This window comes from Cololabis saira, chromosome 16, assembly GCF_033807715.1.
Source record: "Cololabis saira isolate AMF1-May2022 chromosome 16, fColSai1.1, whole genome shotgun sequence".
Taxonomy (NCBI): domain Eukaryota; kingdom Metazoa; phylum Chordata; class Actinopteri; order Beloniformes; family Belonidae; genus Cololabis; species Cololabis saira.
Genome location: NC_084602.1, coordinates 38,034,358 through 38,058,370, shown reverse-complemented (window position 1 = coordinate 38,058,370; position 24,013 = coordinate 38,034,358). Strand labels below are relative to the sequence as shown.

At 43.7% G+C, this 24,013-nt stretch overlaps 1 protein-coding gene across 1 annotated transcript; it reads left to right on the top strand.

The window, feature by feature from the left end:
- The first annotated feature begins 392 nt into the window (after window positions 1–392).
- On the top strand, window positions 393–16,786 carry vsnl1b (visinin-like 1b). The gene is made up of 4 exons (XM_061743899.1): window positions 393–749; window positions 6,495–6,661; window positions 8,829–9,044; window positions 13,383–16,786. The coding sequence occupies exons 2-4, from the start codon at window positions 6,500–6,502 to the stop codon at window positions 13,578–13,580; spliced, it is 576 nt and encodes a 191-aa protein (XP_061599883.1). The 5' UTR covers window positions 393–749; window positions 6,495–6,499; the 3' UTR covers window positions 13,581–16,786.
- The last annotated feature ends 7,227 nt before the right edge of the window (window positions 16,787–24,013 follow it).

Sequence of the window (24,013 nt, the reverse complement as noted above, 5' to 3'; positions counted from 1 at the left end):
AAAAGGGCAAAAAAGGAGAAAAAAAGAGAGAAAAAAAAGGGAAACAAGCAGAAAAGGGAAAAAAGGGAAAAAAGGAGAAAAAATAAGAAAAAAGGGGGAAAAGAAAAAAAGGGAAAAAGAGAAGAAAGCAGAAAAGGGAAAAAAGGAATAAAAGGAGAAAAAATAAGAAAAAAAAATAAAAAAAAAACATGACACATGACCCACTAGATGTGTTTATTTTTTTTTACATGACCCATGACCTACACAGGTTTTAAAAAAGTCTCCAGGGACCATGATAGTAGTAAAATATACGCTTTTATATACTCATGTTCTTGTTATACAGGATATATTTGAAGCATGTAATATGTGAGTGATTTAGTGAATTATAAGAGGAGAGGGCTGCTGTTGCTGCGCACTGCTCTCTCCGCCGGACCACAATCCTACGCGTGTTTCCTCATCTCGATGAAGGACGCGCTTATAACGCGATAGCAGCAGCTGGAGGCGCTCGGAGCGGAGAAGCTGCTGCAGAACCAGAACCACAACCACAACCACAACCAGGACCACAACCAGACCCGGCCCAGGGATCGGTGCCTCATCTGGAGACATTTCATCCGCGGGTCCGAGAGAGAGAGAGGCAAAAATCTGTTTCTGGCGAGCGCCTTTTTAATTTTTTTATTATATATAAATATATATATAATACCATATCCCATCGGAAGGGGGTTTTAAGAGCTGCTGTATTTCCAATACACCATCAAATAAGCTGCAATAAGGTAAGAGCTGCGTGTCTGCTGCATCTGTGTGTTTATTGCGCTTTTATTTCCCCGCAGCCCGGATTGAACATGCAGTGCGCGTTATTATGGCCGATTTATGGTTATTATGGCCGATTTACGTTGGTTACACCAACGCAGAGCCTACGCCGTAGGCCACGGCGCAACCCTCGGCGTAGGCTCTGCGTCGATTTAACGCGGAACCATACATCGCTCTATGCGTCGCATGTCCACCGGTTGTTCCGCGGCTCCTGCATGCGCATCCCTGAAAAAAACGCCTCTGCGTCTCGACCTGGACCCTGCTGGGGGGGGGGGTTAGGGGCAGGACGGGGGTTTGGGGGGGCATTTAACCAAAAATAAAAGAGTGTCGTCGTTAAAAACGCCTCTACTCTGCAGAGCCGCCGAGGGAGAAGTGTTGCGCTTCAAAAATACCCCCCCCCACACCTTTTTTTATTTTTATTTCTTAATTTTTCACGTTTGTCGCCCTGATGCGAACGGAAACATGCGATTATGAGCATGATGGGATGGGTTGGGGAGGAAAGGGGGGGGTATGGTGTGAAAGCGCTTCTCACTGCGTCGTTTTCCATCGGAATGCAGCAGCGGCTCCATCTCCATCACCCCTGGGCCCCGACACCCCCGTCACAGCTGCACACATCATCTATTTATTATTATTATTATTCATTATTATTATTATTATTATTATTATTATTATTATTATTATTGTTATTATTAATTATCATTATTATTATTATCATGAAGCGTCGGGTGCGCCTGCGTGATGCCGCCACGCCGTCCTCTCATCCTCATCCTCTCATCCTCCCGCTAAGTGTTTTTTGTCCTCAAGGTCATCCGAGCTGGAAGATCCGTGGCTGTAATAACTAATCTAGTTGTGCAGGGAGGCCCCAGGGCCGCTGCAGCGCGGGGCCACATGTGGTGGCAGACACCCCCCCCCCCCCCTCCCCCCCATCCATCCATGACTCTGCAGTCCTGTATCCCTCGTTAGTTTAATTATGGGATGGATATTCAGACTATTCTCGGCCCTCATCCAAGTCAATAATTCATGATCGTGCATGAGCGACCATCCCATCCCAGCCGGTTTGGGAACATTATTCACAGACCGGTCGGCTCTGATCCGGATTACAGCCGGCCTGTGGACCGGGCTGGACTCAGTACCGGGTTTGGGGGTCCACGTCTCTGCCGGTGGATTCAGAACCAGCCGAACCGGCGACTCTGAAACTCCAAATCAGACTAAATCAGACTAAATCAGACTAAGTCAGACTAAATCAGACTAAGGGCCAATCCCAATACACCCCCTACTTTCTACCACTAGCCCTAAAAAAAGAAGCCACAGATTTTAGGGCACTTGAATCTTCCCAGGGGCCTGTCCCAATACTCCCAATACTCCTACTTTCAGCACCACCACTACATTTTGTGTGCTACATCACTGCGTGGTTTACGTTCGGGTACGTAAGCGACTGCGTAGTTACGTTTGCACATACGTCACAACATATCAGGAAACCCAGAGCTAAAAGCTGTTTTAATTTCAGCTGTAGCGCTGTTAATATGCCACTTTATTACGTTTTAATATTTTTTCAGGCGTAAAAGTAACCGTTAAGATCCCCAACCTGGGCTCAGTTTATCCAAATAACGCCTGTTAAGAAATTTGATCCGATGTTTTCGGAGAAGAGCAGCAGCTCACGGCCGGGTCGACCTGCGCCGTCGTCCCGGGGAGAAACCTGCAGCTCTGTGGAGAATTACCGCTGGCTGAAATAAATCATTTAGGAAAATAAATGTTGGTTTAATAGATGAAATCTAACAGTTGTAGCTACGCCTGTTAAGAAATTTGCTCAGAAAATTTCAGGATGATGATGCCTGCAGGCTTGGGAACTGATTTATGGTTCCGAGTTAAATCGACGCAGAGCCTGCGGCGTAGGGTACGGCGTACGGCGCGCGTCACCGTGTAACCTATGCCGTAGGCTCTGCGTTGGTGTAACGCGGAACTGTAAATCAGCCTTTATTCTGGTGAGGTTTGAAAAAGACTTCGCAACAACGGGCAAACTAGTGATTATGTACATTCACTAAGTGAATATTATGAAAGTAGAATATATATTTCTCGCTAGAAATGTAATCAAAACACATTTTTATGCAGAAACTAACTCAAAATATTGATTTTATTCACTAAAAAATAAGAAATGTCCGCCATGTTTTTTATTTTGATTCAGTCCACAAATGACGACGAAAAGCATTCTGGGAAATTTTTCTGGCCCTCGGTCAGCTAGGGTGCATCTGAAATCCCTCGCTGTGAAGGGCCAGATTCATACACACTAGCCCTAAATAAGCACACTCCCCCTAAGTGAAAAGAGTAATTGGGACACCACTACCCTCACGGGAACGCGCAAAATTTAGGGGTAGTGCTGAAAAGTAGGACTAGGGGGGGATTGGGACAGGGCCTAAGACAGACTAAGAGAGACTAAATCAGACTAAGTCAGAGTCAGTGGCGGCTTGTCAATAGGGGGCGCTAGGGCGCCGCCCCCATTAAAATTACAGGAAAAAATATAGACACAGTACACATAAATTAAGTAATAAAAAGTAATTATCACATCTGTGCACTCATAAAATGTGTCTGACTTTTAATTTTTCGAGCCTTCCCATCCCATACTGGGTTTATTCAGAGCTGTTTTTTGTGCAGACTGAAATACATAGGTTTCAATGGCGAGGGGTGCCGGCCAAATGAGTGTGTATTGTATGTTCTTAAAGGTATTGTGACATCATTTTTAACATGCTTTTAACACTATTAAAAGTTTTGGCCAACATCCCTCAAATGTGTCTAAAAGAGTGTAACAAGAAAAACTTCACTCTAGTACTCTATTCCTGGCTTTTTATTACAGTGTTTTTTTGCCCCGTGAAAAACGCTTCCTTTCCCCCCTTTCCTGTCAATCATTGCGCCGCTCCTCCTCCAAACCTCCTCCTCCTCCAGCCATACGCTCACAGCGGCGTCGGAGAGTTAAGCGACAGGCGAAGCACGAAAAAGCAGCAGGGAGAACCACAGCAAACAATCATAAAAATAAAGGCATGCAAGCAGCACTGTCCCCTTATCTTAAGTCCAGTCAGTGGCCGCGGGTCTTCTTAGCAGTTTTCCTCCGGTGATTAGAACAAAAGAGGCTCTAAACAGCCGAGCGCATCGCCGCGTAACCCTACGCCGTAGGCTCTGCGTCGGTGTAACGCGGAACCATAAATCAGCCTTTATGGTGCACTGGAGAGGAGAGGAGGCAGGAAGCTGGGTGGAGGGGGCGGTGATTTAGCGGGCCCTGACGTCACGGCCCGCCACCAAACCAGATGAGCCGTTTTTGCACAGTTATGCGGAAAATCCCAGAAAGCACACAATACACTGAATGTTAAAAGTTCGTTGTTTTTTGGGTGTAATTGATGTCAAGACACCCAACAAAACACAAAAAATCAAGAAAAATGTGTTTTTCATGTCACAATACCTTTAAACTTTTCTACCATGTGACTTCATGCTGGTCTCTAATTGGTTACTCAAAGACTCTCCTCCGTGGCCAATCAGCGTGTTTTCTGTCATTCTTCATCCAATCTGATTGATTCATGAGCTGTCAATCAAAGTCACACGCCCCTGACAGCGTAGACGCGTGACTGTATCTGTCACTCGCTACAAACGGAGTCACAACGACAAGACAGGAGACAATGGCAGCAGAAAAACTAAATTCGGTTGTTTCATATTACAGAATAATAATTTCACGAGGCGTTTGCCGGAGGAAAAGAAGCTGATTAAGGAGCTTGGACCGGACCAACCAGACCTTAAAATTAGAAGAGAACTCTAAAAGTAGAGTTTATAGTTGTGTTGTAATCCCCACTCGCCAGTGTGCCCCTCCAACATTTTTTATCACCAGCCGCCACTGTTCAGGTTAATACAAATACAAATACAAATCAGACTAAGACAGACTAAATCAGACTAAATTAGACTAAAGCTGGGCATACACTGTGCGATATTTTAAATCGTTTGATTCAGCCCCATCTCAAACTGCACGACTAGATCGCTGAGTTCAAAAGTTCACAGCCCACGATTTATGGTCTCAGACTGTACGACCCGATGCTCTGATGACCCGTCTGCTCACACTATATGATCATAATCCTCCCGTCGGGGCCGGTTTTGGGGCAGGGGTGGGCTGTGCCTACCCAAACGTGTGTCCTTAAGGCTGAATTATGCTTCTGCGTCAAAACGACGCCGTGTCTACGGCGTGTGGTTTTTGTACACGCAGAGGACACGCCGTCACATGCGCCGTCAGTGACGTGCACCTCCCGAAAATTGTAACTACGCGTCGAGGAGACGCCGACCACACGCAGACCGAGAGGGCTGTGATTGGTTCGTTTGAAAGCGAAGCATTTCCGGTTTCCGGTTTGAAGCAGTAGTGAACTTCCAGGGCTTTTTTCTTCGTTTATGTGTGATTTTTTTTGTTTTTGTTTTTTGCACAATAGTTGTCCTTATTTCTTTGATTTACTGTGACCGGAAAAAGTTGGATAAACCATTCAGAAAAAGATCGCTAACTAGTGGCCGTGGGGGGTACTGCACCGCGACCAAATGGAGAGACGGAGAACTCTGAACGATTCGTGACGGCGTCACGGGTGCGCCGTGTGCTCTGCGTGTGTGTGACGCAGAACCATACCCGCACCTTTAGTCAGACTAAATCAGACTAAGTTAGACTAATTCAGACTAAATCAGACTAAGTTAGACTAATTCAGACTAAGTCAGACTAAATCAGACTAAGTTAGACTAAGACAGACTAAGACAGACTAAATCAGACTAAGTCTGACTAAATTAGACTAAGTCAGACTAAGACAGACTAAATCAGACTAAGTTAGACTAAATCAGACTAAGTCAGACTAAGTTAGACTAAATCAGACTAAGTGAGACTAAATCAGACTAAGTCAGACTAAGAGCTGTTTTAACCCTCAAAAACCCTCAAACCCCCTAAAGTCCCCAGATCTGGGGCGTCAATAAGAGAATTCAAGTATGAGCTAAACAGGTTCAGGGTTCAAAGTTAGAAGCCGCTGAGTTGTGACTTTGTTGATAAGATAAGATAAGATAAGATAAGATAAGATAAGATAAGATAGTCCTTTATTGATCCCCAGAGGGGAAATTCGGGTGTTACAGCAGCTCAAAGTCGGACAACATGAACTCAGACTAAATAAACGATAAAGATAAATTATAAGTATGAAAAATAAAAAATGTAAACTAGAAAAATAGAAACTGAAACTGAACAAGTGTACTATGCCCTACTGATGCTCAAGTCGGGTTTCTCTGACTTCCCCACGCCAGGCGCGTAAAAATGGAGCCTACAGTTCAGGGTGGGTTTGGTTTTGAGTATTTAAAACAAATATCTACTCCAAGGACCTCGATCCAGAGCCAAATATCCAACCTGAAGCGAACTTCACTGCTGCACGCCACCCCCGGAGTCCCTGCGTCAGCTTTGTTGTGGTTGTCGGGTTGTAGGACAGCGTTTGTGATGGAAACTCGAGAGCGAGGATCGAACGTCTGATGAGCCGGATCTGCTCTGACAGCAATGATCCAGGTCAGCGCTGCCCGGGCCGCAGCCTGCGACCGAAATAGCTCACGAGCAAACGGGGGAAACCGGGGCGGGAGGGGAAGGGGGGGCTCATTCAGCCACTGTATTTGTGTTTAAAAGGAGCGAGTGAGGAGAAATGCATTATTCAGGTGGTCTCGCACCGCAGGAATCATGGGAAAGCAGAACAGCAAGCTGACTCCGGAGGTGATGGAGGACCTGGTGAAGAACACGGAGTTCAACGAGCACGAGCTGAAGCAGTGGTACAAGGGCTTCCTGAAGGACTGCCCCACCGGCCGGCTGAACCTGGAGGAGTTCCAGCAGCTCTACGTCAAGGTGGGTGTCCGCTGTAACGCCCGTAACGCCCGGTGCCCGAGTCGCTGGGCACTAGTGTAGATCACGTCATTTTCAAAACATCAGTAGCGGCCAAAAAAGTATCGGGACATACCTAGTTATAGAGGGTCTGCATTGACGTCACTTCCCCCACTAGACCACGCCCCCTTACTGAGTGGCAAAAATGGCTGCAACTAGTAGGGGAAACTGAGAAGACGGGATAACAGCCGATTATCGGCTTAAATTAAAGGCAGTTGGACGTGACAGTGACCCGTACAGTTACCCCAAGAACCAGTGGTCCATGGACATTAATATTTGGTACAGTTACCAAGAACCAGTGGTCCATGGACATTAATATTTGGTACAGTTACCAAGAACCAGTGGTCCATGGACATTAATATTTGGTACAGTTACCAAGAACCAGTGGTCCATGGACATTAATATTTGGTACAGTTACCCCAAGAACCAGTGGTCCATGGACATTAATATTTGGTAAAGTTACCAAGAACCAGTGGTCCATGGACATTAAAATTTGGCTACCAATCCAGTTTCCTGATATTTGTACTAAATACACGAAGCAAAGCTTGAAGGCAGACAAAAGTCTTGATGCTTGGTCCTACTTCAAGGCAGGATTTGTTGGCGAAATTAAAGTGATGAACTTTATGATTTGACCGTTTAACGTTAGCTACCCAAAAATCCAACATTACCTGATACAAAATTGGAACCGCAAATCCACGTTTCGTTGCCTGGAATCCAGTTATTTCTGTGAATTGCAGCGATCCATTTGTCTCTCTTAAGTGTATTTTTTGGCAGTCTGTAAAACGATAACTAGTACAGTCGATCACACGACAGCTCTTTCCCATTTTAGATGTTTTCCAGTTGCTCAAATTGAAAGTTTACGCTACCACTCAGTCTTTTTGACACTCAGTCTTTCTGACACTCAGTCTTTCTGACACTCAGTGGGCGAAACCTGCTGTGAAGTCGCATCTGTGACGTCATGCGCATTCCCTCTAATGTATTTAACAACTGTATTTAACAATACAGACAGTTGATGTGTGTTTATTATAAGATATTGCTTTTGGGCGGCGGCGGCTGGAAGCTCGTTTGTGCCGGAGGGGAAAGAAGCGTGGCTAACAGAAAGCAAACAACAGCTAGCCTACGCTCAGATAAACGGCTCAGACAATGTCTGAAAGTTTTGAAAAGAAAGAAAAGCTGTCGGAGAGTTTGACTGGATGTCATTCAACTTTTGAACCTAGTAGGTAAACTACCTCTTTTGAAGTGAAATCTATTTATTTTTGTTATTGCACTATTCTCCACTTTTTGTTTTAGTTTACAATTTCATGTTTATACATTTTGTGGCACCAGTGCTGATAAGCTTTGTTTTGATCCAATGATGCAGTGAGTGATAAAAAATATATGTCCATGTTGGAGAGAATGGACAAAAAAAGAAACTTGGGACACTTTGAGTTTTAGTCCTCTTTTTCGTTTTTACTTAAAGGGGACCGATTATGAAAAACAGGTTTTTTCATGCTTTAACATATATAAAGTGGTCTCCCCTCAGCCTGCCAACTCAGAGAAGGAGGAAAGCAACCAAATTCTGCAGTGTCTGTACAGCCGCCCGGATGAGCCGTCCAGTGTGATGTGGATCTACGAGCCGTTCAGATTCTGCTCCCGTCGTTACGTAACGAAAATGCGATTTACATAGGTTGGTCTCCGATGCGTGAAACCACGCCCACAACTAACTCCGCCAGCTGGAGCTTCCACCATTTTTTCGTAGCGGTGTATCACGTCATTCAGGCAGCCAATCAGCACAGAGCCTCATTATCATAGCCCCGCCCACTCAGAATTCTGCATAAATAATGAGGTTAGAGAATGGGAAGATAAAGACATGGCTCAGAGGCTGAATTTCTAATTTATTTAGCAAAAACAATGAAAAGCTTGTTTTTAAGACACTCAAAGCCTGTTTAAAATAGGTATTAGATGCAATAATAGGTCCCCTTTAATTCATTGCCAAAAAGTATCTGATCAGGAAAAAAAACGGAATTGTATTGGGAGCCAAAAAAAGTGATTGGATCGGGAAAAATCGACAGATACTCAAACTCAAGTGAACGGGAGCTAAAAAATCCTGATGGGGACAACCCTACTGAGCACCTCTCCTCTGCGTCCGCAGTTCTTCCCGTACGGCGACGCCTCCAAGTTCGCCCAGCACGCCTTCAGGACCTTCGACAAGAACAGCGACGGCACCATCGACTTCCGAGAGTTCATCTGCGCCCTGTCCATCACGTCCCGCGGCAGCTTCGAGCAGAAGCTCAACTGGGCCTTCAACATGTACGACCTGGACGGCGACGGCAAGATCACCCGGGTGGAGATGCTGGAGATAATCGAGGTGAGGGATTATCCACTCATTTACCCCCCTGGACACCTTCAGTGCAGCGAAAGCTTCACAATGACTAAACTGTAACTGTACTGAGTTGCGTAACTGCCGTTTCTGGGAACCGGATCCATAAAGTTAATCTGATACGTGTGAGTGATATTTGAGCATATCGACGGTTCCAGTGTGTTTGTCCTGTTGCAGCCGCAACATCACACAACCCTCGCTGTGCTGAATACTTCACTAAATACACACAGATGACTGAGATTGCAGAGAAAACTGCAGGTATAAACGAAAAGGAAAGCACTTCAGAACAATAAACCAGACCTTTTAAATAGGGATAGGAATCGAGAACCGGTTCTTGTTCAGAACCGGTTGCCAGTGTTTTAATTCCTTGGAATCGTTTGGAAATTTTGCAAACGATTCGCCTTTCGATTTCCAGTGGGAACGAACGTTGCATAAGTCAGCAGTCAATAGTAAATATTGCGCCCAAGTTATCAAACGCTCGACAGTCCTGTAACATTTCAGTAAAAAAGACGAGAACAGGACAACTTGCAATACTTGCCAAGTCAGTATTTCATCAAAGGGAGGAAATACTACCAACATGCAAAAACATTAGCACACAGCAGCACACAATCAATCAATGTTGTGTTTTCAATCCACTCCGGACAAACGTCAGTACTTCTCAACCCAGCAGCAGCAGCATCAACATTAGCATGTCCTTGACCGACTACATGCGTTACTGCAGGTAACTAATTAACGAACATGCCCTATCATATTAGCGCCATTTGCCTCATTGTTTTCCTTTTTTCCCCAAATGAGAATCGATAAGGGAATCGATTAAGAACCGAATCGTTAAGCAGAATCCAAAATGGAATTGGAATCGTAAAAATTGTATCAATTCCCATCCCTACTTTTAAACCTTATTCACAACTGACCGACGTCCAAACTGCCAGAGGTTTTCTTTTCATTTAATTTTTAATCATAAAACCCTATCCAACTAGTAATTACTGCCCACAGCATCCCTGAAGGTGTGAAGTCCCAACCTGGTAACTTCTACCTGGAACATTAGTGGACATTAGCGTAAACAGACCCGTCCTACATGTGCTATACCTATACTAATTAAGTAACGTAATTATGAGTTGAATCCAAAACTACATTCAGTTCAACAGAATCTCTGCTGCACAAAGTCCAGGTGCTCACCTGCGGTTCTGACCCGTCGTGCCCTGAAAATATTTAGTCCACTGTCACGTAAAACCAGATATGACAAAGGAGGCCCTGAACCGCTGAGCACTCTGTACTCTGTAAGATAGTATACATCCAAGGCTCAGTCGTGAAAAGGTCCTGGCGCTAAACTTTTCAACCCGCAGTTCAGATCTGCCCAGAACCTTTGATGCATCATGAAATGAGAAATATGACGGAGGTTCTGAACTGTCAAGGAGCTGCAAAACCCAAGATACGAAGCCAGACTACACCTGTGTTAAGAGGTCCAGGTGCTGAACTGATCCGCCGGTGGTTCAGAACTGTCACGGACTAAAAACTATCATTAAGGACTCAGATACGAGGCCCTGAACTGTTCGGCAGAACTTTGACCCCGGAGTGAAACATCCAGATCCAACATCTGTAAGTTGTCCGCTTGCAAAAACGTGGCTCAGTTCAAAACTACGATCTTTGTTATTAGAGCTGGGTATCATCACTGACCTCCCGATACGATACGATTCCGATACACTAGGTCCCAAGACGATACGATTTCCGATACGATACGATACGATTCGATATCGACATTCTGATTACAATAAGGGAATAACGTGATCCTTCCACGCGCCACGTCCGGCCAGAGAAACCCCACCCTGCCTGGTGAAAAGAAGCAGCCTGCTCACTCCTCAAGTAAGGAGACTTGAGCTTAGTGCAGGGCCTCCCGGGGTTGGTAGATGGAGCAATGCCCAGGACTGACTTAGGTAGGAGCACTGGGTGATAAAATGGGGGAAAAAATCGGGATTACATTTTTTTTTTTTTTTTAAATCGATACTTGGATTTATGTATCGATAATCGTTCCTACACATGCATATCGATAACCATTTAACTGAGCGCAGGTGAATACGCGTACTCGGTAAGAACTGATTTTTTCATTTCATTTTTCATTTTATTTTGTGTAGAAGGACATTGTACATTGATAGAAATTTTCAAATGTAAATATACCCAATTGTAACCAAAAGGCTAATTTGCATTGGCAGTCCCCCTAAAAAGATACAATCAACATTACACGACACACAATATCAACAACAATTAAAAATTTGCACAACACTGCAATTTTTAATACAATAAACAATTAATGATCACAGATTTGAGACGTTTTAAGCCATTCCTTGAGATTTCCCTTAAAGGAAGAGTATGAGGGACAATCCCTTATTAGTGCCACGGCTGCGCCAAGTGGCACGCCTCCTCCATAGCTATGCAATATCTATGGAGGAGTCGTGCCTCTTGGCACTATTGTTATTGTGTGCGTTTCATCTTATTATTATTCATTTTCCGGACAAACTTCGGCGCGTAACTAGTCCCGCAGCTTTGAGAAAACGCGAAAAGTAAAAACGTAGAAACGTGTGCCTTAAGCGGGAATCGTGTGCTATGACTTTTATTAGCGATTGCCGTGAACGTTTTTGCGCAACGTGCAAAAACGTGCGCGCTTAGCGCCATCCGGAATGCATTGGGAGAACTTTGGGGCCTCACCACTCGCACACCGTTACTTGAAAAATCCTGAACCGATTTAGAAAGTTGTAGGCCCTGAATTTAACTACAGTCCTGTGGATTTTCAGAGCGATGGCAAAAATAGTTTTTGCACGAAGTACAAAAACATTTCCAAATTTCCAAACTAATGGGGAGATTTTCCCATGTAAGTGAATGGGGCAGAATGTCACACTGTGGGTGGAAGGAGGTTCGAAAAAAACCCAAATTCACCTTTTTTCTGCGTCACGTATCTTTCTCATACTTGCACGTAGAACTGTCATTCAAACTTCAAAACGGAGGAAAACTTCTCTTCTCTCTCCAAACCTGAAACTGTTTTTTCCTAAAATGTACACTTTTCAAGATATGAGCGCTCAAGCGAGGACTGGAAATCACTTTTTTGTCAAATCTAGAGTGTAGATTGTTTAGAGTGGCAGAGACAGTAAAAAATGTACCTTAATTTTTATTTGTAACTCGAGCTCACGGCCGAAACGTGAAAGCTAGAAAGATCATTTTTGGTCAGAATGTAGACATAGATGTTGGGATTCATAAAATGTGACTTTCACAGGCGGGGTATGCACATACTTTAAACAGGGGGGGCTAAAGCTGCTCCAATTCCTGCCTCAGTCCCCATTCACTGCAATGTAATCAAAAGTTTTCTTCAAAAAAATCTCACTTTGTTTTCGAACTGCCATTACTAACACATTTTAAGGAATATCTGAATAAAATTAAGATTGTCAGAATCTGCCGGGTTCTGTGTCTCTAACGATGTCTTTGTTTTTCTGCTAGGAGCTATGGTTTTCTCACAAATCAGAGTTATTTGAGAACTTGTCACAAGGCAAAATCTGGGGTTTTCTCACAGCCAGTCCGGAACCTTCTTCATTTCGAGGTCCTTGTTGCCGGGGCAACCAGAGCTCAGCTGCTGAGTGATTAGACTGGTCACATGATCCAGTCAGTACAGACTTCATATACTTTAACCTGGAAAATGGAGAAATCTGAACCCTGACCTTTTGAATATAGATGATCACCAGTCCTGCTGGGAACCGGTTCATGGGATATATATGTATATTATTATTATTGTATATATAAATATATACATTTGTATATTATATATACAAATTAGCCCCGCCCCTTCTTCTGATTGGCCGATATGTTATAGTCCAATATCTTTTGAATGGTTTCACATAGAGAGTCATGGGTGGTGTCATAGGACTCAGTATTGAGTCCTTGAAGTTCATTGGTGCAAACCAGCCCCGCCCCTTATTCTGATTGGCCGATATGTTATAGTCCAATAACTTGAATGGTTAGACATAGAGAGTCATGGGTGGTGTCATTGGACTCGGTATTCAGTCCTTGACGTTCATTGGTGCAAATTAGCCCCGCCCCTTCTTCTGATTGGCCCATATGTGAGTCCTTCACCTTTATTGCTTGCAAAATGCAATAATGTACACAAATGGGCAGCAGCCCGCCGTGGCACTCTCGAAATTTCTGCGAGGAAATTGTCTAGTTGTAGATGGAAGGCTGTTCCAGATTTTCCTGCCTACAACAGATAACACATTCATCCCAAAGGTGGTTTGTCTATGAAGAGCTGTTTCAGTTTCTGAAACATTTCTCGCTGCTCGCCCCCCGCAGGCTATCTACAAGATGGTTGGCACGGTGATCATGATGAAGATGAACGAGGACGGCCTGACACCGGAGCAGCGGGTGGACAAGATCTTCAGCAAAATGGATAAGAACAACGACGACCAGATTTCGTTGGACGAGTTCAAGGAGGCGGCGAAGAGCGATCCGTCCATCGTGCTCCTGTTGCAGTGTGACATGCAGAAGTGAGGCGCTCTTGCTCCTCCTCCTCCTCTTCCTCCTGCCACCCCCCCCACCCTCCACGCCTCGATCAACACACTCTGGACAGCAGCACACGTTTTATGTCTCATTAGGTTCTCTGGCATTTCCACGGGGGAAAAGAAAAAGAAAAAGAAAAAAAAAAGATCTAAACACGACAACGCTTGGACTATTTTTCAATGGACTTGCTTCTTGTGGTCGTTTGCATGAGAATGTTAAAAATGCAGACTCATTTTGAACATAGCTATCAGATATCATAGATTTCTATCTCCAGACCTGCCGGTGTGATTCGTGCACAGTGAACCCTCCACATCCTACGGAAGAGTATTAGGGCCAGGCAGGGGAAAAATAAAAATAATATTTTAGGAGGAGGAAGATTTTTTTTCACTATGCACTTCGAGAAAAAAGTCGAAATGTCGAGAAAAAAGTCGAAATGTCGAGAATAATGTTGAAGTACAATTTCAAGAAAAAAGTCGAAATGTTGAGAAAAAAGTTGAAATGTTGAGAAAAAAGGCGAAATTTCGACTTTATTCACGAAATTTCAACTTTATTTCGAGAAAAAAGCCAAAATATTGAGAAAAAAGTTGAAATGTGAAGAATAATGTTGAAGTACAATTTCGAAAAAATTTTTGAGAAAAAAGTCAAAATTTCGTGAATAAAGTTGAAATGTTGAGAAAAAAGGCGAAATTTCGACTTTATTCACAAAATTTAAACTTTATTTCGAGAAAAAAGCCAAAATGTTGAGAAAAAAGTTGAAATGTGAAGAATAATGTTGAAGTACAATTTTGAGAAAAATGTTTCGACTTTATTCTTAAAATTATATTTCAACATTAATCTCAACATTTCAACTTTTTTCTCGAAATTGTATTTCATCATTCATCTCGACATTTCAACTTTTTTTCTCGAAGTGCACAATAAGAATAAATCTTCCCCTCTCAAATATTCTTTCTTCTGCATGGCCCTGATACTCTTCCGTAACATCCTCATCCCACCTTAGCTTGTATATCGGTGGAGCGCCGCAGTAAACGACGTCCCTGCAGTACTTAGCACCCCCGGTGTTCCCTGCTGCGACCGCCGTGCGCTTCACGTAATCGTAACCAAACAATAATTCCTATGATAATTGTAACTGTCTCTACTATCCAGACGTGGCGAGCTCTCGGAGACTCGGAAGGCTCCCGTCTGGCCACGGCGTGTCGGCGCCACGGGGCCCAGGAGAGTGGGTTTCTTTGCATGCATATATTATGTGTCAGAAAAAAAAAGAAAGAAAAAAAAAGATATAATCTCTATCCTTTCGCATCTTTAGGTGGCTATAAAAGAAAAACCCTCACGCTGACTTCATTGAGTATTGTTGCATGGGCTGTACAGTGTGTGGATCATCAGCTCACCTCCAGTAACGTGGGAGCATTCGTCCCTCCATTCGAAACACGTTCATGTGTGACACCTCAGAGTTTTTGGGAAAGGTAATCGTGTTGCAGGCGTCGGTTTATCTCCAGGGACGAGCTTCTGCATAATCATTGTATTGTGTCTGGCGTCGGTGAGTATTAGGGCCATGCAGGAGAAAAAATATTTGAGAGGGGAAGATTTTTTTTTATTGTGGACTTCGAGAAAAATAATATTTGTCTTATTTCTAGTTAAAATGTCTCATTTTTAGTAAAAAAATCCCATTACACTTAAAACAAGACTCATCACTGGAAAAAAACAACAATTTTCACCTGTTTCAAATAGATTTTCCACTCAAAATAAGTAGAAAAATTTAGAAGAAAGATTAGTAGAAAGATTTTTTGTTTGTAATGAGAAGATAGATCTTTCTCACTGGCAGATTTTTCTACTTATTTCAAGTGAAAATTTACTTGAAACAGGTGAAAATTGTCAAATAAGTTATTTTTCTGGTAATGTATCTTGTTTTAAGTGTAATTAGATTTTTTTTTACTAAAAATGAGACATTTTAACTTGAAATAAGACAAATATTCCTGGTAAGATTTTGAGTTTTTGCTGTGGGTGAACTCGGTAGGAGCTGAGAAAAAAGTGGAAATTTCGAGCTTAATGTTGAAATACAATTTCAAGAATAAAGTCGAAATTTCGTGAATAAAGTCGAAATTTCGAGAATAAAGTTGAAATACATTTCCACTTTTTTCTCGAAATTGTACTTCAACATTATTCTTCACATTTCACTTTTTTTCGACATTTCGACTTTTTTCTCGAAGTGCATAATGAAAAAAAATCTTCCTCCTCTAAAATATTATTTTTATTTTTCTCCTGCCTGGCCCTACTACTCTTCCGTACCTCTGGGATGAAGGACCATTGTTCCCTTCTGATCGCGTTGTACCGCCGCCGCTTCAGAAAGTCCAACGCAGACGTCATTCGGCAACCCCACCCCACCAAAAAATTGGCTTCCCTTTTCAGGCTGCTTGTTTGATTTTGACTTCCAAAAAAAAAGAAAAAAAAAACGTGAAAAAAAAAAAGGATAACTAACTTTACTCAGTACATATCAACATGTTTACAAAAATGAAGAGCACTGCAAAATGAGTACAGTCTTGGCTTTCGACCCGCGTCGCTGGGGGCGCGCTCCCGGGCCGACCTCGCGAGGGGGAGCTCCGTGGCCTCATATATGTTTACTGGAAACACTGCATTCCTTTGTGTAAAACTTTTTTGTAAAAGGAGAAACTTTTTATTGAAAGGTCTCATCTTCTCTATTCTGTTTGCAGCAACCGTTAAAGATGCGGGACGCCTCGGGAGAGGTGCTTGAGAAAAATAAAAAAAAAGCTTTTGAAAGGGCGTTTGGCTGTGAGACGATAGCGCGAGGCTCTTGCAGAAATTCTCTTTCAACAGTTTGGACTCCCCGTTTGTTGGCTATGCAAGCACGGACTGAGAGTTTGCTTGTGGTCCGCTCATAGCAGCGGAAGTTGCGGAAGCTTTCCATCGTTTCGTCTGTAACATAACTGAAAACCAACCCTCACATTGTAAGTGTCTGCAATGCTTAAACATCTCTGTCCAGTCACCATGTCGGGTTATTTTGTCTAGTAAATGTTTATATCAAATATGAACGAAAAAAAAAAAAAAAAAAAAATCATCATACAAGTGACTGTATTCTTTTATACATGTGGCATGTGTTGCACCCAAAAAAAGGAAAAAAAAAGAAAAGAAGAAAAAAATTATCTGTAGTGATTAAAATGAATAAACCATCAACGGGCTTTTTCAAAAGACAGCAGCTGGGAGGTGAAGTTCATGGAAACGAAGACGTAGGTGGAGGGGAGTCTGATGGTGTCGGGGCTCCGCTACTTCCAGGAACACCTTTGTTCTGAAAGACGTCCCCGCGTTTATCCGTTGGAAGGTGGTCGAGAGCGTCGTCTAACCATGGACTGCAGAAGAAGGTGAGCTAATCCAAAAATGGGCGGACTGACCAAGGCTGGGATCCACGCCCCTTTTAGCTCAGTCTCCACACGTCAGCTACTGAAGTTTGGCTCAGCTAATGCTAACATATGGTGCTAGTTAATGTTACCTTAAACCAGTTCTGAACAAACCAGTCCTTGCTACTCATTTCTGTAGTTCATACTGAAACTATGGGCCAGTCCCAGTCCCCCCCTAGTCCTACTTTTCAGCCCTACCCCTAAATTTTGCGCATTCCCGTGAGGGTAGTGGTGTCCCAATTCCTCTTTGCATGTAGGGGGAGTGGACATAACGAGGGCTAGTGTGTATGAATCTAGCCCTTCACAGTGAGGGTTTTCAGATGGTCACTAGCTGACCGAGGGCTAGAAAGATTTCCCAGAATGTTTTACGTCGTCATTTGCGGACTGAATCAAACGAAAAAACATGGCAGACATTTCTTATTTTTTAGTGAATAAAAACAATATTTTGAGTTAGTTTCTGCATAAAAATGCATTTTTTTTAATTCAAGATCTTTTTATCAAAATTTTCACAATGTAAAAAAGGTGAAATGCTGAATGTCAATTACAAATATTTTGAGTAGGCATGGGCATGTTAATCATAGCATACACCAGTGTACAAAATATAAAAAACAATTAAACAGTATGAAAAAATATAAAATAGTAACCAAAAACAAACTACAGACCAAACTAATCCCTCCCATGTCACTGCCAGATTACTAATCACAATATGAGGTCATTCTAACATCAAAAGCCTGCACTAGGAATACAAAAGAAATATGAAGTATAGTTCACAGGGTCTGGAATGCTTCTAGAAAAGGTCCCCACACTTTCTGGAACTTATTTGATTGCTGAAGCGAGTATCTAATTTTCTCCAGTTTTAAGCAGGACATGATGTCTTCCAGCCATTGTGCACGAGTAGGAGGGAAGGGATCCTTCCACCTGAACAGAATTGCCCGACGAGCCAAAAGGGAGGCAAAAGACAAAGTGTGCCCCTGTGCAGTGGTTAACTTCCTTCCTCCCTCCATGACCCCAAACAGGGCAGTCAGTGGGTTTGGTTCTAATCTGATTTTAAGCACCAGAGAGAGAGTATGAAAGACTTCCATCCAGTATTTGTTTAGACATGGGCAGGACCAGTACATGTGGATGAGAGAGGCTTCTGCTACTTTACATCTTACACAGTATGGACTAATATCTGGGTACATGGAGGATAACTTTGCCTTGGAAATATGAGCCCTGTGTACCACTTTAAACTGAATTAAGCAGTGACGTGCGCACAGGGAGGTTGTATTAACCAGTTTGAGTATGGACTCCCAGGTATCCTCTGATAAGGGAAGCCCTAAGTCCTGCTCCCATACTGCTTTGAGTTTATCTGTAGGGGCACTCCTAAGATCCAGCAACATGCCATAGAAAGACGAAATGAGCCCCTTTTTGAATGGGTCTGTGGCAAGAACTTTGTCAACTGTGGTCAAGCCTATCGATGCACCAGGGCTGGGTGTCTGGGAAAGAACAAAATGTCTAGCCTGAAGATACCTAAAGAAATGTGATTTTGGAAGGCTGAATTTACTACTTAACTGCTCAAAAGATGCCACGTTGCCGTCTATGAACATATCTCTAAAACGAATCATACCCCTCCTGTGCCATTCCTGGAAGGTGGGGTCCTCAAGGGATGGTTTGAAAAAGTGATTTGATGCAATGGGGCTAAGAAGAGAGAAGCTTTGAAAACCAAAGAACTTCCTAAATTGGGCCCAAATTCTAAGAGAATGTTTAACCACTGGGTTTTCGATTGATTTAAGTGAAGGAAGTGGAAGTGAGGAGCCGAGTAGGGCAGGAATTGACAGGTCATCAGTTGGATGTAACTCCATCGCCACCCAGTCAGGGCGGTCAGCGCCGTCGCAGTAGAAGGACCAGAATGCAAGGCAGCGCAGGTTAGCAGCCAGATAATAATAACGAAAGTTTGGGAGGGCCAGACCACCTGCAGACTTTATTTTTTGAAGGTGAGTCTTGTTCAAACGTGGCCGTTTACCCCGCCATAAGTATGAAGATATAACTGAGTCAAGGGACTGAAAAAGAGAGCCAGGAATAAAGAGTGGTAAGGTCTGGAAAAGGTACAAAAATTTAGGTAAGATGGTCATTTTAACTGAATTGATGCGACCCACAAGAGACATTGACAGGGGTGACCATTGTGTAAGGATTTGTTTGGTCTCATTTAACAATGAGATAAGATTCTCTTGGAGCAGGTCTTTGTGTTTCCTTGTCACAGATATGCCTAAATAGGAGAATTTGTCATTTACGATTTTAAAGGGAAAATTGGAAAGGTCTAAAGCATGCGATTCGAGATTGGTAGGGAAAAGCTCACTTTTGCTGAGATTCAGTTTATAGCCTGAGAGTTTCCCAAACTGACTGAGAAGTGACAGCGCAGGGGGTAATGAGGCCAGAGGGTGAGAGATGAAAAGCAAGAGGTCATCGGCATAAAGCGAGACCTTATGTTCCCTGCCACCTCTCCAGATACCGGACACATCCTCACAAGATCGGAGCGCTGTGGCAAGCGGTTCGATAGCCATGTCAAAAAGCATGGGACTAAGGGGGCACCCCTGACGGGTTCCACGATGCAGATTAAATGGTTTTGACCGTTGAGAGTTAGTACGAATTGAGGCTGTCGGGTACAAATAGAGAAGTTTAATCCACAGAGCCAAATTCGGACCAAAACCAAACCTGTCCAGCACAGCAAAGAGATAATCCCATTCGACGCGGTTGAATGCTTTCTCCGCATCCAGAGAGACAACGCATTCAGGGATAGCCTCAGAGGCAGAGTAGATAATATTGAACAGTCGCCTTGTGTTGAAGTAAGACTGCCTACCTTTAATGAAGCCAGTTTGGTCTTCAGATATAATTGTGGGGAGGGCATTCTCCAGCCTATGGGCTAGGACTTTAGCTAGGATTTTAGCATCTGTGTTTAAGAGGGAGATGGGCCTGTAGGAGGCGCATTCAGTAGGATCCTTCCCTTTTTTAGCTATGAGGGTGATACAGGCCTCTGAAAAAGAAGGAGGGAGGGAACCGTGGCTGAAGGATTCTGAAAGAACTGTAGATAGCAGTGGGGAAAGCAGAGTAGAAAATTTCTTTAGAAATTCCGCCGGGAAGCCATCAGGGCCAGGACATTTACCCGACTGCAGTGAAGAAATGGCTCGAGTTATCTCCATCAGGGATATCGGTTCTTCTAATGTCTTCCTTAGATCTGGTGAAAGACTGGGAATACTAAGACTATTTAAAAAGTCTGCAATCTCATCTCGATCAGTCTGAGATTCCGAGGTGTATAGCTGGGTATAAAAGTCCCTAAATGCTTCATTTATGAGTAAGTGATCTGTAGTTACATGGCCATTTGGTAAACGAATCTTAGAAATACTTTGTTTAGCCTTAGAGCCTTTAAGTTGGTTGGCTAATAATTTGTCAGATTTGTCTCCATAAACATAAAACCTGGTTTTACTTTTCAGAAGTGACTGTTCAATTGGGTGAGTGGTGAGCAGGTCAAATTTAGTTTTAAGTTCTAGACGCTTTTTGTAAAGATCTGGGGATTTAGTCCGAGAATATTCTTCATCGACCTCTTTGATTTGGCGGGCAAGGTCTGATCGCTCCCTATAAGATTTTTGCCTCACCCTAGCAGTGTAGGATATAATCTGTCCCCGGAGATAAGCCTTGAGGGAATCCCAGACAGTTAGACTAGACATTCCTGGAGTCATATTCGTGGATAGGAAAAAGGCTATTTCCGTTTCCATTAATTTAACAAAATTTCTGTCCGACAGCAAAGTTGAATTGAATCGCCACTGTCTGTCTCTTTGAGGTAAGTCAGGAAGGGACATGGTTAGGACCACAGGAGCGTGGTCGGAAATGACAATGCTCTGATAAGCACAGGAATGAACCAGGGGAATCAGTTGATTATCAATAAAAAAATAATCAATCCTCGAGTATGTGTGGTGCACTTGTGAGAAAAAGGAGTATTCTCTGTCACATGGATGTAAAGAACGCCACACATCACAAACACCGTAGTCAGAAAGGAACGCCTGAATAAGACGGGCTGACTTACTTGCTGTGCCGGGGTTGGTAGAGGATCGGTCTAGGACTGGGTCAAGCCAGCAATTAAAATCACCACCAAGTATGAGAGAATATGTATTAAGGTCAGGGAGCAGTGAAAACAGTCGTTCAAAAAAGACTGCATCATCTGAATTAGGGGCATAAACGTTCACAAGTACGACCAATGTATTGAATAATTTCCCAGAAACGATCACGTAGCGACCAAACTTGTCAGAAATCACGTTGTGCTGCTCAAATGAAACATCCTGACTGATCAGAACTGAAACTCCTCGGGCCTTAGCTTGAAAGGAGGAGTGAAATCCCTGCCCTGACCACCTCGGGAACAGGCGGCTATTATCAGAACTGCGAATATGAGTTTCTTGTAGAAAGGCTATTTCTGTTTTAAGATGTTTTAGATGTGAGAGGACCCTTTTCCTTTTAACAGGGTGATTCAGACCCTTAACATTCCAGCTCACCAGCTTCAAGTATCTACTCATAATATCTAAGAAGAAAAATTAGGAGTTGAGCACAATGACCTAGGCAAAAAAAAAAGAAAACGGAAAGGAGGCTGAATGTGACCCACATTAAGTAAGGAGTTGAAAAGAATTAATGCAAAGTTTCTGGCAGTGACATATCCCCCCGACCCACCCACCCCAAATAAGACAGCTACTATAGAAAAAGAAAAAAAAAGCAGCAAGCTCTTCAAAACAAACAAAGTGCAATAACGCATCTTCCTGTCCTACACACTAATAGCTTTTGCTCGCGCATCATGAATATATGAAATTAGCACCTCAAAACGTGTAGATATAAATAAAAAAAAAAGAAATACCCTCTCAAATCTTGACTTGGAAGTCCCGATAAGAGCCCAGAAATATCTGTACAAAAATGTAAAATATAAAACTTCCGACTTAAACAGCGTAAAAGTAAGGTTAACAGCTTACAATTATTACAAAACTTATAGGTAAATTGGAAAAGCTTTTATTTTTTCGCTTTTTTTCTCTCCCTCTCCATCACTTATTTTTCCCTTTTTTCCCCCTTCCCTCAAATAGCCAAAAAGAACTGCAAATTAATAACATTTGCAAAGGGGCAGTCAAACTAACAACAGAGTAAAATAAGGTTTTAAATGAAAACTAAAAGATTTCAGGCAAAAAAAAAAGACTGAAAAACAAAAATGTTTGTCGCGGGGTACTCACCCTCCCCTCAGGGATATTATGACTCACGTAAAAAAAAAAGAGAGAGAAAAAAAAAAAGTCAGAGTCAGTGAGCGCCAGTGAACCACACCGGGCTGCAGGGCGGACCGTGAAAGCCTCCAACAGTCCCGTTACGGCGGGTTTGAGGATTTGCTGCGACTCGTGATGAATTTGCGCGCCTCATCCACGGAGCCGATCCACTTCCTGGCCCCCCCGGACAGCGTGAGCCGGAGCCGGGCGGGGAAGAGCAGAGCCGGCTTCAGACCCAGGTGATAAAGCTCCGACATAACTCCGCTGTATTCCGCTCGTTGGCTGGCAACTTCGGGGCTGTAATCCTCCACTATCCGGATGGGGTGGCCGCGATATTCCAGCTTTCCTCTCCGGCGCGCTTCCCTCACGAGGAGATCCTTCGTCTGGTACCGGTGAAGGCGGATGATGACCGGACGCGGTCTCTGTCCCGGGGCCGGCTTGGCGGCGAGAGAACGGTGCGCTCTGTCTATTTCTGGCGGTGACGGCAGCGTATCATTCCCGAACACCTCACACAGCAGCTTGGAGAAGAAAGCCGCAGGAGACCCGCTCTCGGTCGACTCCGGTAAACCCAGGATACGGATGTTCTGCCTTCTGCTTCGGCTTTCCAAATCCAAGACCTTAGCCTTTAGCCGAGCATTATCATCTCGTAAAGTCGAGCAGATGCCTTCAAGGTCCGTAACTCGCTGGCTGAGGTCTTCTGTGGCGAGTTCAAGGGACGAAACACGTTGGCCATGTTCCTCGACCGCGAGCCGCGTTTGGTCGAGTTTGGAGTCGAGCTGACCGAAAGTATTTTTAAACTCGGCGGCCAGGGCAGCTCGGTGTTCCTCCAGCAACGTGGTAATGGCCGCCAGGGTTAAGACAGCGCCAGCCTCGTCCTTTTTGCCCGACTTGCCGCTCCTCGAAGCCATCTCGGATGTAAGTGTGCTCGTTCGAGACAAAAAAAAGAAAAACAGCAACAGGGAATCCTTTTTAAAGGAAAAAGTTTGAAAGTTTGAGGGCTTGGTGGTTTAAAAAGTTTGGCACTCACGGGAGCACTCGCGAAACACGTCTACTCCATCTGCTCACCAACCGGAAGCCCCCATAAAAATGCATTTTGATTACATTTCTAGCGAGAAATATATATTTTACTTTCATAATATTCACTCAGTGAATGTACATAATCACTCGCTTGCTCGTTTTTTCAGATCTCAACAGAATAAAGGCTGATTTATGGTCCCGCGTTACACCAACGCAGAGCCTACGGCGTAGGTTACGCGGCGACGCACGCCGTACGCCGTACCCTACGCCGTAGGCTCTGCACGATTTAACGCAGAATCATAAATCAGCTCCCGAGCCGGCAGGCTGTTCTCATCCCGAAAACATCTGCGCAAATTTCTTAACAGGCGTTATTTGGTGAAACTGAGCCCAGGTTGGGGATCTTAACGGTTACTTTTACACCTGAAAAAATATTAAAACTTAATAAAGTGGCATATTAACAGCGCTACAGCGGAAATTAAAACAGCTTTTAGCTCTGGGCTTCCTGATATGGTGTGACGTTTGTGCAAACGTAACTACGCAGTCGCTTACGTACCCGAACGTAAACCACGCAGTGACGTAGCAAGTGGTGTCCCAATCCCTAGGGAAGATTACAAGGGCCCTACTCATTTTTAGGCCTAGTGGTAGAAAGTAGGGGGTGTATTGGGATTGGCCCTTAATGTTACCTTAAACCAGTTCTGAACGAACCAGTCCTTGCATCCCTCATTTCTGTAGTTCA

Bases quoted from the DNA above. Each gene is read 5' to 3' on its own strand.
- vsnl1b (XM_061743899.1), top strand. From the start codon at position 6,500: ATGGGAAAGCAGAACAGCAAGCTGACTCCGGAGGTGATGGAGGACCTG. The intron at 6,662-8,828 runs GTGGGTGTCCGC...CTGCGTCCGCAG, and splicing joins TCCAGCAGCTCTACGTCAAG to TTCTTCCCGTACGGCGACGC. The intron at 9,045-13,382 runs GTGAGGGATTAT...CGCCCCCCGCAG, and splicing joins AGATGCTGGAGATAATCGAG to GCTATCTACAAGATGGTTGG.